This window comes from Crocuta crocuta, unplaced genomic scaffold (assembly GCF_008692635.1).
Source record: "Crocuta crocuta isolate KB4526 unplaced genomic scaffold, BGI_CrCroc_1.0 scaffold72, whole genome shotgun sequence".
Taxonomy (NCBI): domain Eukaryota; kingdom Metazoa; phylum Chordata; class Mammalia; order Carnivora; family Hyaenidae; genus Crocuta; species Crocuta crocuta.
In genome coordinates, this window is record NW_027529427.1 from 8726136 (window position 1) to 8740433 (window position 14298).

The window sequence follows — 14298 nt, forward strand, 5'->3', positions numbered from 1 at the left end:
TGTCATGTGCTGCCAGAAAAGTCTCTCTAACAAAGATTCCAGCAGTGCTCACAGGAAGAGTGAGTGTCTCCATTGATACCCTTCATTTTCAGAGATGCAAATGATGTCTTGATTCTGGTTGGTAGGAAGCTATCTGGAAGTAGGCAGCATAGTGGTAAAACCTAGTGAGACTAGTGGAGTTATTTAGAATGGTGCTTTTTTTTCTTACAGGAGAAGATGATGATGAGGAGCCTGAGATGCCTGTGGGCCCCCGCCCACGACCACTCTCTGAGCTGCACCTTAAGGAAAAGGCAGTGCCCATGCCAGAAGCCAGTGCGTTTTTCATCTTCAGCCCCAACAACAGGTGTGCAAGAATGGTGGGGACCGTGGGACTCTACTCTCTCCATGCTACAAGCACACCAGATGCCAGCATCCTCCAACCTCTAAATGGAGCCTGAGACTCTCCCCAACCCCCACAACTTGTGCAAACAACCACTGATTTAGGGAAAAGTATCCTGGATTCCAAATCAGAAGACCTGGGTCTGTTTTTCCCTCCATTTATTGACACATGTAAACTCTATTTCTAGTCTTTTGGTGATTACCCTTGGTAATTTACTAAGTCTATTTAACTTAAAATCTGAAGTTAAGCAGTATCATATACCTCCTCCTGCAAAATAGAAAGATCTTATACTGTTTTAACTCCCCTCAACCCTCCTACCTTAATGTTGTTAATTAGTATTTTAGTCCTGTCCTTTATTTTTAACTTCACAAGTTAGACATTATTATCATTGTCATTTTATTATATAGACCAATGTATACTTGGATTTACATACAACTTCCCATTTTACTCATTCACCATTTTTTCATGCATCTCAGTCCACACCTCTGTAATCATTTTTTCTTCTTAAGGCACATTCTTTAGAAGCCCCTCATGTTTCTTTATGGTAAAGTCATTTGACCTATTTATCTCTTGTTCTTGTTTTCATTTCTTGTTCTTGAAATATAGTTTTGCTGTGTATACAATTTTAGGTTGACAGGATTTTTCTCTTAATATATCAAAGGTATAATTATACTGTATTCTTTCTACTATCATCCCTTTGTAAGTAATCTGCCCCTTATCTAGCTACTTCGAACATCTTCTGTTGCCTTTGGTATTGTATAGATTTACTACCATGTGTCTACATATGGATTTCTTGCCATTAATCCTGCTTGGAATGTTACTGACTTATATTTTTCTCTAGTTCTCAAACAGCATTAAAAATTAGAATAAGAATTGCTAATTCTTGAAAAATTGCAGCCATAATCTCTGCCTGTTCTTTCCTTCTGGCATTCCAATTAGACATATGTTAGACCTTCTCATTCCGTCCTCCTACCTCTTAATGTGTCTTGTAAATCTTTCCCCTCATTATCTCTCTTTTAGTGTTCAGGGTAGTTTTTTCATATATACCTTCCAATTTCTTAATTCTCTCTTCAACTTTTAAAACTGTTTAAACCAGTTTTTATATCAACTTTTTTTTTCATTTCAAACAGTTCCATTTGCTGCTTAATTTTCCAGAACCATCTGTCTATATCTAATACTTTGCCTGTTGATTCATCAACTTTGTGATCAAGTCCTTTATTCTGTTAAGTATTTCAAAAATAGTTGTTACATTCTCTATCTGATATGTCCAGTATACATAGTCTTTGGGAGGGGGTTCTAAATCACTTATTTGTTGTTTCTTCTGATCTCTCATCTTAGCAGCTCATCCTCTTATGTGCATAATGATCTTTGATTGTGACCTCAGTCATCAGATTCTTGTGGACCTATATTAATATTGGGAAGCTTTCTTCCAGATTCTTCTTAAGAGTGTTGGCTCAGCCTGAAAGTACCAAGCTTCTGCGCCCTACCTCAAGACTGGCTTGAAATGCAGTTTCCCAATAGCAGTGCTACTACTAGCATCTGTTCTCAGGCAACTCTGCCCTTCCTGCCTGCCTACCACACAGACCCTGCCTCAGTGGATTTATTTGTTTGAAAGGGATAATCATTGCAGATCTCCTCATTCTAATGAAGCATAATTGCCTCATAGAGTTTTCCCTTTCCAAGATTTGCTGCTTCTGCAGCACTAGGGTCTCTCAGAGCACCACAGTGTGTGAGCAGATTTCTGAAAACCTGGATTCAAGCCCTGAACGCCACAACCCCCAACACTCTACAAGTTGTCTTTCTGGACCAGCCTCTCCTTCCCAGATTTCAGTGTTTTTTATCTATAAAATGAAGATAATAATACCCATATCCCCTTCCTAACCTGTTAGGGTGAGATAGTATATAAGACACACTTGACTTTCAAGGTTTAGCCTTTGTGGTACTACCAATGAGTGTCCAAGGGTCCACCAATGTAGTTCTTTATAATTGTGCTGAAGTGTGGAATTGAATTGCATGCCTTGAAGCTATTACACAGAAGCATATTGCCTAGGCAGAGAGTAGGCTTAGCCAGGCTTTCAGCATCGACTCTGGGTGGGATCTGTTGGTCCCTATATATAAAAATATGAAGTAGATCTTATAAAATGGTTTGTTTAATGGTGAGGAAAAGGAAGTCCCCCCAAAAAGTCAGTTGTTAATGTCACGGAAGTATATGAAAATTTGGGGATTCCTGAAGGTCTCAGATGTCACACTCCAAAATGTCAAAAGCTCACTGCCTGTGACAGTGCTTTATACCTGCAAAGTCCTATACAGATGTGCCTAAAACTGGGGGCACAGAGGGGAGTGGGATGTGATTGTCACTACCTGCAGCAGTAAGACCTCAGGCTGAAGAGCCTACTCCCAAACTAACAAGCACCTTTCATAAGCTGAGAGGAGTTGAGCTCCGGACACCCAGGAGATGCTTCCCTGGCCTTTCTGACGTACTTCGGTCCTTCTTTCCTTCTCCCCACACAGATTTCGCCTCCAGTGCCACCGCATTGTCAATGACACGATCTTCACCAACTTGATCCTCTTCTTCATTCTGCTCAGCAGCATTTCCCTGGCAGCGGAGGACCCTGTCCAGCACACCTCCTTCAGGAACCATGTACGCATTCCCTTTTGTCCCCTGCACCCCTTCCTCCCAAGGATGGGATTGGGCCCACAGCTCTGTTGTCAACCTCAATCAGGAGCCCAATTCCAAATATTATAATCAGATGCACAATAAACATTTCTTTAAGAGATTAGGGCTTTGGTAGGAGCCATCATAAACTAATAAAAGAACCTGTACCCAAATGCCTCAGGCTGGCCTGATTGGCAAAGTTCAGGACTCTCATTGTCCTATGGATGTTTCCCTGAAAGATGTGGTTCCCTGTACACTCAGTAAAGAGTAGCCTCTGACTTCCTGCCTTGCTCCCAATAAACTCTAACCAGCCCTAATCACTGAGCAGATAGGGGGAGCACTGGCTAATAGTTGCCAAAGATTAGGCTGACCTTATACAAAAGAGAGCTTCAGTGACCTTCTGTCGAATAGAAAACTAAATTTGGAGACTTACCCAAGGCTCTGGTGAACAACATTAAGGACTAGAGTAAGAATGCTATATCTCGAAGCCTCAAAACTTTGTCACACCCCAACCAGATGGACATGAAAAGAAGAATCCAGCAACCTAAAGCCATACCCATGCCAAACCACTTGGTGGTCCTGCAGCCTGCTTGGTCCAAAGTTTTCTTCAAAATGAGTTGGCCCTAGCTCTGATCCATCACCTGATATATAATAGAGCATGAACCATGTAGCCTGCCCCCAGTCTGGGCAGTCCTCACTTGGAGGATCCTCCCTCCTATGCCCCAAAGAACACAACACCAGTATTTCCATCAACATGAGAAGCCAACTGAATCACACCAAAGTGAGTTAAGTATTTTGCATTTTCCTGCAATAAAATTTACTACTCTGTCCTTTTGACAAGCATACCAGTTGTCTGATTTGGGTTTGTAAGTAAATTGGATTAATGAGAAAAGCATCCAGCCAAATGCTGCCCAAACCCAGGACCCTGGAAGCTCCCCTCACATGTCTGGGGACTTCTTGTGGCACCACTAAGCTGCCTGAGGCCAGCCCCACTTCAGGACCCAATGCTATGTATACGCTACTCATCTTCTAACTCGCTTCCATCTGTCTCCACATGGAAAAGCTCATGTGACATATAGTGTGGTTCTGAAGTGTGACTCCTTTTCTGGTGAATGTTCGCTGACCTCTCCTTCCATCCTGCTTCTCTCCCTTCCTACCCCATCCCCACCCTGTTTCTTTTTGTTTTGCAGATTCTGTTTTATTTTGACATTGTTTTCACTACCATTTTCACCATTGAAATTGCTCTGAAGGTAAAGCCCCAGTGCCTCTCCCCTTCCTGTCCTCTGTGAGCCTCCACTAGCTCTCTGCTGCTGTCTGGCGCTAACACACATGCTTCTGTTGGTGTCGAGTTCACTCTCAGAGCCACTAATCCAATTGTGCTTATTTTTCAGATCCTAGGCAATGCAGATTATGTCTTCACTAGTATCTTTACATTAGAAATTATCCTTAAGGTAATGCAATCTGAGCAATGCACTCTCTGTCTGTTTCTCTATCTCTGCTCTGTTTTCCTGTCTCTTTTCTCTCTCGTTTCTTCCACTCTTTCTTTTTTACTCTCAAGCCTGAAATTCGATTAATTAGTACCCCTCACTTTGTGCTATGCGCTTTGCTCAGGCTCAGAAGCTAGAAGAACCCCACTCCCACTGTTGTGCCTTCTCTCAGCCTGGAGGAGACATATGGCTCACAGTGTCAACACTGATGCTGTCTTGTCACCAGGTCTGGCACTGTGCCAGCATGTGCTGTGTGCCCCACCGCACCCACACACTCCACCTCCAGGTCACTGATGACTGACCCCTGCTTAGAACTCCCCCTCCCTCCTCCTGCCCAGAAGAGATGCTGCACAAACTCCAAGAGTGGAAAAGCTCATGGAGCGTGGGAAATCACTTTGTCTATGCCCTTTGGACAGCCCTGGTCAACATCTTCCTCCATACTGGTCACAAGCACCAGGGCCAGGCTGCAGATAGGCCGGTGTGATAGGAATCATGGGCCTAATTAATGCAAGATTTTGGGCCAGTCTTCCAGTGGGAGCTTTCAACAGACAACTATAGATTACTTCTGAATCCTTGGTTTTCTGCTGAAAAGCCTTGTTACGATGCCCCTTTTCCTAAGCATGGAGGAGGGGGAATTGTACTGGAGAGCTAAACACAGTGGGGGTGAGAACCAAGAGCTGAAAGAAGAACCAGGTCCCAAGCCCCAGTCCTGAGAGCACATGGAGCTGGCCTTGCCTGTGGCTAGTGGCCCCAGGTGCTACTGGCCCCTGATGGCAGAACTGCTATAGACCTACCCCATCAGTGGAGCCTACCTCTGAAAGCACTGAGATGAGAGAGATTGCTTTCTAAGTTTTATTTTATTTCTTCTATTAATTTATAATTAATATATTATTTATATTTATTTTATTATTTTTTTAAAATTTTTCCAGTTTATTTCTGAGCCTCTAAAACAATGCATTGCCAAGCCACTCCATCTGAGACTCAGGATGTTAGTTCTAAGATCCAGGAAAAGTACATTTCAGTATTTGCTTTCTTCTCATTTACCCCAAACAGGAGGGTTGTAGGCTCTAAAGCATATTCTTCAGCTTGGTGTTTTCTTCCTGGGAGACTCACCTGGGACTCCTCCTCCCAAGGAGTCAATGCTCCCTTTCCCCACTCCCTGGGGCTGATGTGAGCAGCTGTCCACATCTGACCATGTGCCACATCCAGGCTGCAGACCCTTCCTTTCCTTTTATTTTTATAATTGTTTTTAACATTTATTCATTTCTGAGACACCGAGAGAGACAGAGCATGAATGGGGGAGGGGCAGAAAGAAAAAGGGAGACACAGAATCTGAAGCAGGCTCCAGGCTCTGAGCTGTCAGCACAAAGCCCGACGTAGGGCTTGAACTCACAGACCATGAGATCATGACCTGAGCTGAGGTCAGATGCTCAACCAACTGAGCCACCCAGGCGCCCCTGGACCCTTCTTTTCCTGATGCAACTTCTAAGTCATGACCCAGACCTTTAATGTACATGACAGTTTTGTCACATCCAGATACAAGTTGAGTGGGGCAGTTTTGAGTGCCTCCACTGTGTCCTTATCCCCAAAGGCTGAGCTGTCCAGATCTCCAGCTTCTGTCCCTGGCTCAAGCGACCAAGGGAGTTCCTCAGGTTTCCTCTTCTACTCAAGGACAGTGGATCTGATCAGGCCCTGATCCCTGGGGGTGGAGAAAGGGAGCCAAGAGCTGCCTGGCTGCCTTAAGATGCACTCTGTAAAACCCCTTTCCATGGTGGACTGAGTTCTGGACTTCAGACTCAGGGGGCACATGAATACCCAAAACTCTTTCCTGGGATAAGAAAAGCTCTGAGGCCCAGTTCTCAGGACCCCTTCACAGAGCTTCCCTTGTGGATTTCAGTGGTGCCGATTATCCTTCAAGTTTGCCTTGCGAACAGAAGTGAAAGATCTCTTTGCAAGCATTGTCATGGCAAGAGCCTTCCCTCCCTTCACCCTCTCCCTCTTTTACTCCCTTTGATACTCAGTGTGCTTCTAAATACAAAGCTCAGTCCCCACCCCACTTCCCTGCACCTCCTTCCACTGGGCCACTCTGCCTTGCCTGAAGGCTCAGCTTCCTCCCATGGCACAGACAACAATGGTCTCATCATCCAAGAGGCATTTAGTGTCAAGAACAGTTGAAAGACCTGGGGATATTTGGCCTTAAGAAGAAAAGGCTTATAGAACCATGACTGTTGGCCTGAATACATATAGAGAAGGGAGGAAGTGAACTGGGCACAGCAGTGAGTACAAGTTACAGGATACATCTAGTAACTAGAAGAGCTGCCTGGGGAGACGGTGGACGCCTGTGACTGGACAGAGCGGCTTTTTGCGTTTCCAGCTCAGAGAGTCAGCAATCTCATGACCACCTTTTTTCTTCCCTGAGGCTGAAAATACCCCAGTAATAGGCTTTTCCTATGCAATGGCTTAGGAACTTTTAGGAAGCAAGAACTGAGTGGGTAGCCATCAGCAAAACAAGGTTTTAAAGGGACACTTTACACTGAGTACCTGAACCTGGTCTTTTCTGTTGTCTTAAAGGCCTAGGATAATTTTCAATAAATGCTCCATATTTTGGCGTCCAGTTACCCTTTCTCCTGTGGCCACTCTTCAGCTGGCCCTGCCTGGGCATGTGCCTCCCACCCCTTACACACACACACTTTCTGGAGTGCTGGCCTCATCCTAGGTCCCCTGACAAATAGGACCCCAAAATCGGAGGACAGACATTGACACTGTGAACCCCACTAGTGCACCTATTCAAGGAGTGCTCTTACCTGACCGTGGAGGGCTCTCTGGTGCTCAGTAATGTCCTCACAATTTCTAAAACAAGAGTGAGGCAGGATCAGACTCAATGCCTTCTCTGAAACTAAAAGCAAATGGCTAGGAAAGGTGCTCGGCCTTCTGCAGGTACAGAGGCACTTTGGTTAAGTGAACTGAAGGAGCCAACCAGGTCTAGTCCCTGGGGTCCTAGATCTTCACTCAGAGACAGAACAGCAAGCCCCTCCTAAATCTTCACTGAGAGACAAGACAGTAAGCCCCTCCAGATGGCAGGCCTTCAGGAGAAATCTCTAACTATATTCCCCTGCAACCTTTTACATAATATACCCACTTCTAGAAACTGTTGCAGGACACAGGTGCCTGAGTCCCCTGTGACCCCCTGCAGGAAGAGATAAATGGAAAGAATTAGGTTGCAAGAGCTATTTTTGCCAGCTCCCTCTGTGTTTGCTTTTGAATTGCTCTGCGGACATGTTGCCCTGGGCACGCTCTGATTCCAAAGAGATAAACTGGACCCCAGATGACCAGGGAGTCGCTCTCAGTCTCTCAGCCACCGGCTCCAAACTGTTCCCTTTGGCTGATGCATCACAGCCCATGGCCTTTCACAACCCTTAACCTGGAAATCCACTGGCTCTTAATTCAAGTCAAAAGAATTGGAAAGGCTATTTGTTGAGCATCTATAGTTACTTTATACTGAGCTCAGAGAGAGGTAAAAATAGCCAAGTCCTGTAACAATAATCACCATCCCATGTGCTCCCATTTTAGTCTTCAAAGGACCTCCACATTGCCTTTCTATGTGTGCCTCACAAGGACAAGGAATAGTATGCCCACTTTGTAGATGAGGAAACTAAACATCCTTACGTAGGAAGAATCCAGAATTCAAATCCAATCTATCTGGCCTCAAGTTTAGTTCTCTATGATGACAGTAAGTGTTTTACTCATTTGATGCCTATAATCCTGGAGGATAAATATTATCATTACTCTCATTTCTCAGATGAGGAAAAAGAGATACAAAGAAGTTAAGTAACTTGCTCCAGGCTGTACAAACAAAATATGATAGAGCTGGGATTCAAACTCAGGCAGCCTGGCTCCAGAGCCTATGCTCCTAACAGTGGTACCACAGTGCCCCTCTGTGTGTTCAAACAGCTCAGACATTGAAGAACATCAGTCTGAAGGAAAGGTAATAGAATTGAGTTTACAATATTTGGCATAGATCATAAACACTAATTAAGGTTAGGAAGTAGAAGAATGCTAATTGCCAAAGGTATTGGTAGAACTTCTCATGGGCACTAGGATGACCAAGATTTGGGTTTACCCAAGACTGAGGAGTTGCCCAAGTGGGACACAGGACTTTCAGTACCAAAACAGGAATCCTGGGAAAGTCAGGACTGTTGGTCACACTACTAACCATGCCCCACCTTTCCCCAGATGCCTAGTATCTTAAACTGGCCCTGGAGGTTGATAGAATTTGGAGAGGAGGTTGAGATGTTTGCATACAAAGGGAAATCTGGTCTGGGCTGTGTCAGCAAAGGGCTCCTCACGGCCAGGGCCAGGGACCTGTGATAAGGAACAGTGGAAAATGAGAGGTGGATGGCAGGGCCCCGTCTGAAAAGGCTTCAAATACAGAGTCTAGTGTGGTCTAGTAAGTGGAAGGAGCCACTTAACCATCCTGAGTTGAGAATTGTTTTTGTGGTTATATAAATGGTTGCAGAATGCTGTCCTTGGCCCTGCCTCTCTTTCTGCAACCCTGCCTGCCCCCAGTCCTCTTCACTGCTGTTCAGCTTGCCCTGCCCAAAGGATGCTGTGGGAGGAGAGGGAGGCATGAGGGGGTCTCTGAGGCTTGGGCAGGGACCACTCATGCTCTGTTTCTCTGTGCCTCCCTGTAGATGACTGCTTATGGGGCTTTTCTACACAAGGGCTCTTTCTGCCGGAACTACTTCAACATCTTGGACCTGCTGGTGGTCAGCGTGTCCCTCATCTCCTTTGGCATCCAGTGAGTAGGACTCCCTCAGCCCAAGATGGGGGTGCACAACTAGAAATGAGTGTCATAGAGGGAGACCAAGACTCTGGAGGGCATTTCTGCATGGCTACCAGTGTGACCATGACAGGAACAGGGTGGGGATCCTGACTTCTACAGCATGATGGCTTTTTGTCCACGTCCTCAATGGTGTGACATTTGGTGGCATGTCCATCCAGCCAGAATATGTTTAAAATATCTGGATCTTGGCATGACAGGCAGGGCCAGGCCCAGTTATAATGAGAAGAATACCTCCAGGGCCTTCCTGTCTCCTCCACTATGTGCCCAGTGCCATTGTCTACCCTCAGCAACAAGGGCCCTCCATTGCCATGACCAGCCCTGATTTTCTAATCCATCTTTCCTCCCTTTCTCTCTCCAGTCAAAGTACCTATGAGAAGAAGAGGGTAGAGGACAGAGAAAGAGAGGAATTACAGATTCTCAGTCTTGGCTAAATAGTGGAATCACCTGACTAGTTTCAGGAAAGACATTTGCCTAGATCCCTCTGCCCCAGTTTTTATTTAATTGGTCTGGGGTACAAGCCTGGGCTTTAGGAGTTTTAAAAGCTCTCCAGGTGAGTCCACCATACAACCAAGGTTGTCGATTTGCTCAGGTTTGAAAGGATCCAATTACTAGTTTCTCCCAAGTTTTATATGCTGGTAACATTAAGCCTGCCTTCAACTTGAAAGCCCTTTCACATGCACAGTCTTCTATGGTCCTCACAAAAAAAGCTGCAGGCAGGGCAGACTGCTACCACCATTTTATAGATAGGAAGATTGAGGTTCAGGACAAGAGATATGCCCAAGGTCATACCAATGGTGGAGGAAAGGGGTCCTGGGTGTTCTTTCCCAAGGGTGTTTTCATGGTAAGCCTAGAAAGAGTGGACATAGGAGCAACGAGTGAGACCCTCTCTGTGATCATCAGTTATATTATCCCAGCTGTCTGCCTGGGAACCTACAGGTCTAGATTCTAATCCCAGCACTACCACTAAACTGCTGCTTAACCTTGAACCAAGAACCACTCCGCTTTTAGTCTGTGCTTTCCCCATTGACCTTAAAATCCCTTCCATTGCCATTCAGTGCAAACAGACTCCCTCCCTGAGATACTGGTATAACTAGGAATGCCCTTTGAATCCTTTGGAATAAAAGAGCCATGAACCAGAGAAATCAAATCTTTCTACCAGCTCCCTCCTGAGCACATTATCCTGACCTCATGCTGATGTGTCATACATTTTGTTAGGTCCCAAGATGAGTACAAGTCTCTCTGAAAGCTTGCGAGGATATCTCAATCAGATGGGTAGTGTGTGAGGGTTGAGATAGAGCCCACCTGGATGGATGAATAACTCCAGAAACCATGCAGGCTTCCTGCTAAGGGACTTGTGGGGAGAACTGCACCCTAGTGCCTCATTTCCACTGGGAAACAGCAAAAGCCTGAGGCTCCCAGAAATTCTGGCCAGCCCTAGCATTCAGGCATGTGGCACCTTTTGTGTAGAATCCATTCCTTCAAGTCCTGAGTGTGTTATGAATCAGTGGGTTTTATATATGTGTGTAATGGGCAACTACCTGGAGATCAACACCAGAATATCTCCTCCCAAGCCTGTCACCTCCAGCCAACAAGGCCTGAAGCTCCACCATCTGTGTAGCATTTCTTCAAGTTCAGTGATGTCTTCATCAGACATAATAATAAAAGCTACTATTTATTCAGTTCATAATATGGGCCATGCATACTGCAAATGGTGCAGATACTGCTTCCTCATTTAATCCCTGCAACAATTTATGAGGTCCACTGTACAGATGAAAAAATTAGGGAATTTATCCTCTGTGAATTGGCTGTTAAGTGACAGAGCTGGGGTTTCTCTTTTCTTTACTAAAGCTTCTCTGAGTAGCACATTATATTGCTAATGACTTATGGTAAATTGCTTTTCATATTATTTACACACCACCAGGAAGTCTCAGGGCCACAGGCAAATTCAAGACTCTTGTAGGGTGGGAGATGGGAGTAGAGAATGGTCCCAGGATGAGAAAGTCCCCAAAACAGACTTTACACTTTCTCATGTTTGCCTGGAGTTAGCCTGTCAGGACACCCCCTCACCACATTATTTCCTGCTCCACCACAACAAAAGCTTACTCCCCTGCCCTGTTTCTCTCTCCCAGGTCCAGTGCAATCAATGTGGTGAAGATCTTGAGAGTTCTGCGAGTCCTCAGGCCCCTGAGGGCCATCAACAGGGCCAAGGGGCTAAAGGTGAGAAGGATGGGCCTAAGTGGGGAGCCATCAGCAGAGCAAGCATCAACCCAGCTGTGGACTGGGGGAAGTTAAGTGAGGCAGGGGGGTGGGGTGGGGGCTGGAGGGAGGGGAAATGGCTGGAGCAAATGGCTGCTGTGCTGGGGCCTGGACTCTCCTGTCTGCACCTCCAGTCCCACTTCAAGGTGAAGAGAACAAGGATAGGCAGCCATTCAAAATCAGAACTTTTAGGGGCACCTGGGTGGCTCAGTCAGTTAAGTGTCTGACTCGGTTTTGGCTCAGATCATGATCTCACAGTTCATGAATTCAAGCCCCCCCATCAGGCTCCGTGCCAAGCTATTTGGAGCCTGCTTAGGACTCTCTCTTTCTCTCTCTCTGTCTCTCAAACTAAATAAACTTAAAAGAGAAAACAAAATCAGAACTTCTAAGCAAAACTTTTGCATAAAGGAGACACACACACAAACCCAGAGCCCCCACATGCAGATGAGGAACCCATATTCTTATACCTATAAAATGGGAAGCTAACAGGGCTTTTATCCCTATTGTCACCTAGAGCCCAACAAGGGACTTTGAGTCCATTGGATCCCATCACTGTGTGAACCTGGGAAGATGCTTTGCCTCTTTGAGTCATTATATTCCCTCTGGTGGCAAAGGGGTTGCCCATGCCTCTCCCTCTGAGAGGCTCATGCCTTGGCTAAAGAAAGCTCAGTCTGCAGGCACTTCCTGAAACCTGCCCCCCTGTCTTCCCTTCCCACCACAGCACGTGGTCCAGTGCGTGTTTGTCGCCATCCGGACCATAGGGAACATCGTGATTGTCACCACGCTGCTCCAGTTCATGTTCGCCTGCATTGGGGTCCAGCTTTTCAAGGTAACAGCCCAGCTCTGATCTGTGCTACTTCCTCCTTCCCCTCTTGTCAGCATGCCTGAGAAAGATTGCTGGCAGATACACCCAAAAGATGACAGCAGCCTGGGTCAGACTTGGGATGAGGAACCTCCAAACACCCTCCCCTCAGCTTCCCCCACCAGGAAGGAGGACTCTCCACCAGGCCAAGGACCCCTTGGCCTTGCAGCACAACCTGCCCTTCTGATCCTTGCCCTTCCTTCTAGCAAGAACGGGAGAGGGACTTTTATCCTCTGAAGCCTTGTGCAAGTCACCTGCTTAAACCCCCACAGCTGTCCCCTATTATCGACAGCATCAAATCCACCCTTCTCCAGCTAGCTTTCAGAACGCCACATCCATCCAGGTTCTTTGCTTCCTGACAAGGCACCCCCTGGCTACAATGAAGCTGGCTCTTTCTTTGCTCTTTCTGCCTTAATCCTTTAATTTCTGAACCGTTCTTCCCCCTGCCCTCTCTGCCTGATTTCCTTCTGTCTAATTTGTCCCTCTGAGACCTGTTCCACTTTCACCTTCCTTAAGCCAGCCAAAAGAGTCCAGTTCTCATGGAGTGGAATTCCCCCCATTTTTAAAAAATGTCAGTGGTACTTGCAGCACTGAGCATCTTTATTCACTGACTGCTTAGTATGTGTGACTCATGTCTTCCCTGTTAGATTCTGCTCTCCTTGCACTTTTTGTCCCAAGTTCCTAGCACAGTGCTGGGCTATAGACATAATCATTAATCATTTCTTGACTGATTCATTGATTAATGAACATCTCCAATCACTTTGTTCTTCTGCCTTCCAGGGAAAGCTCTATACCTGTTCAGATAGTTCCAAACAGACCGAGGCGGAGTGCAAGTAAGTACAAGCTAGAGGGCAGCCAGCACCAAGGCTAGTTAACTCTGGGAGGTTGGTGACTTGGCCTGAGAGGAAGGACAGACCATTCTTTCTCAGATAGCACTGACAGCTGGACTTTTACCCTTGGGTAATGTGATACTGTTGACATGACGTATAAGAGTATCTGTTCTTAAAAGGTCTGGTCACTAACGTTCTTCCCAATGGCTAGTGCTTAAATGAGGTTTAACCCTAGCCAGTCTCATCCTACCCAGCAAGCCAGGAGTCATTGATAGGTCAGGTGTGAAGGGAGGTGAGAAACCCAAGAATTAACTCTTCCTTCTTTCTCAGGGGTAACTACATCACATACAAGGATGGGGAAGTTGACCACCCCATCATCCAGCCCCGCAGCTGGGAGAACAGCAAGTTTGACTTTGACAATGTTCTGGCGGCCATGATGGCCCTCTTTACCGTCTCCACCTTTGAGGGGTGGCCAGAGTGAGTATGCAAATCACAGCCTGTGCACCCTGATATTAGAGGCCAAGCCATTCCCCAAGGTTTATTATTGTCCCACACTCCTTTCCAGAGGTCATGCTTACCTGTGTCCTTCCCAAACTATGGGAGTTTGCATACCATGGTCACTGCTGAAACATAGACTATTCTTTTTCTAGAAGATGTCAACATTTCAGAAATTCCAAACAAAAATGATCTTCTTTTAGCTCCCCTTCCTTACCTCAGAGTGAGCCACAATGATAGGGGTCTTTGTCATTACTCTCATGGCATCTAGGAATGGGGTGAGTTTCTCTAGGTATGAGCCCTTAGATCACCACAGGATTCAAGATTACTGATCCCAACATGTATTCAATGTGGGTAGAGGTGGCAGAGGTATCTGCTTTAGACTCTACCTCAGTCTCCTTAGAAAAAGCCTTGTTTATAATTACAGTGAAAAGTAAGAAAGGGATGGAAGCCTGGGTCCAAATTCCTCTGTAGAGATCATGCCTACACC

The 14298-nt window shown here is 45.9% G+C and overlaps 1 protein-coding gene across 12 annotated transcripts in view; it reads left to right on the top strand.

The window, feature by feature from the left end:
• Nucleotides 1-14298, top strand: part of CACNA1C (calcium voltage-gated channel subunit alpha1 C) — a 654628-nt gene that overhangs the window by 559453 nt on the left and 80877 nt on the right. For 5 of the 12 annotated variants that reach the window (XM_077759249.1, XM_077759242.1, XM_077759244.1 and 2 more), the window contains exons 19-26: nucleotides 211-343; nucleotides 2891-3020; nucleotides 4226-4285; nucleotides 9214-9320; nucleotides 11495-11582; nucleotides 12343-12450; nucleotides 13264-13316; nucleotides 13644-13790. In XM_077759249.1, coding sequence (XP_077615375.1) covers nucleotides 211-343; nucleotides 2891-3020; nucleotides 4226-4285; nucleotides 9214-9320; nucleotides 11495-11582; nucleotides 12343-12450; nucleotides 13264-13316; nucleotides 13644-13790 — 826 coding nt within the window. Of the gene's footprint in view, nucleotides 1-210; nucleotides 344-2890; nucleotides 3021-4225; nucleotides 4286-4426; nucleotides 4487-9213; nucleotides 9321-11494; nucleotides 11583-12342; nucleotides 12451-13263; nucleotides 13317-13643; nucleotides 13791-14298 lie in introns of all 12 variants that reach the window. The other 7 variants (XM_077759252.1, XM_077759246.1, XM_077759250.1 and 4 more) reach the window with 2 other exon arrangements.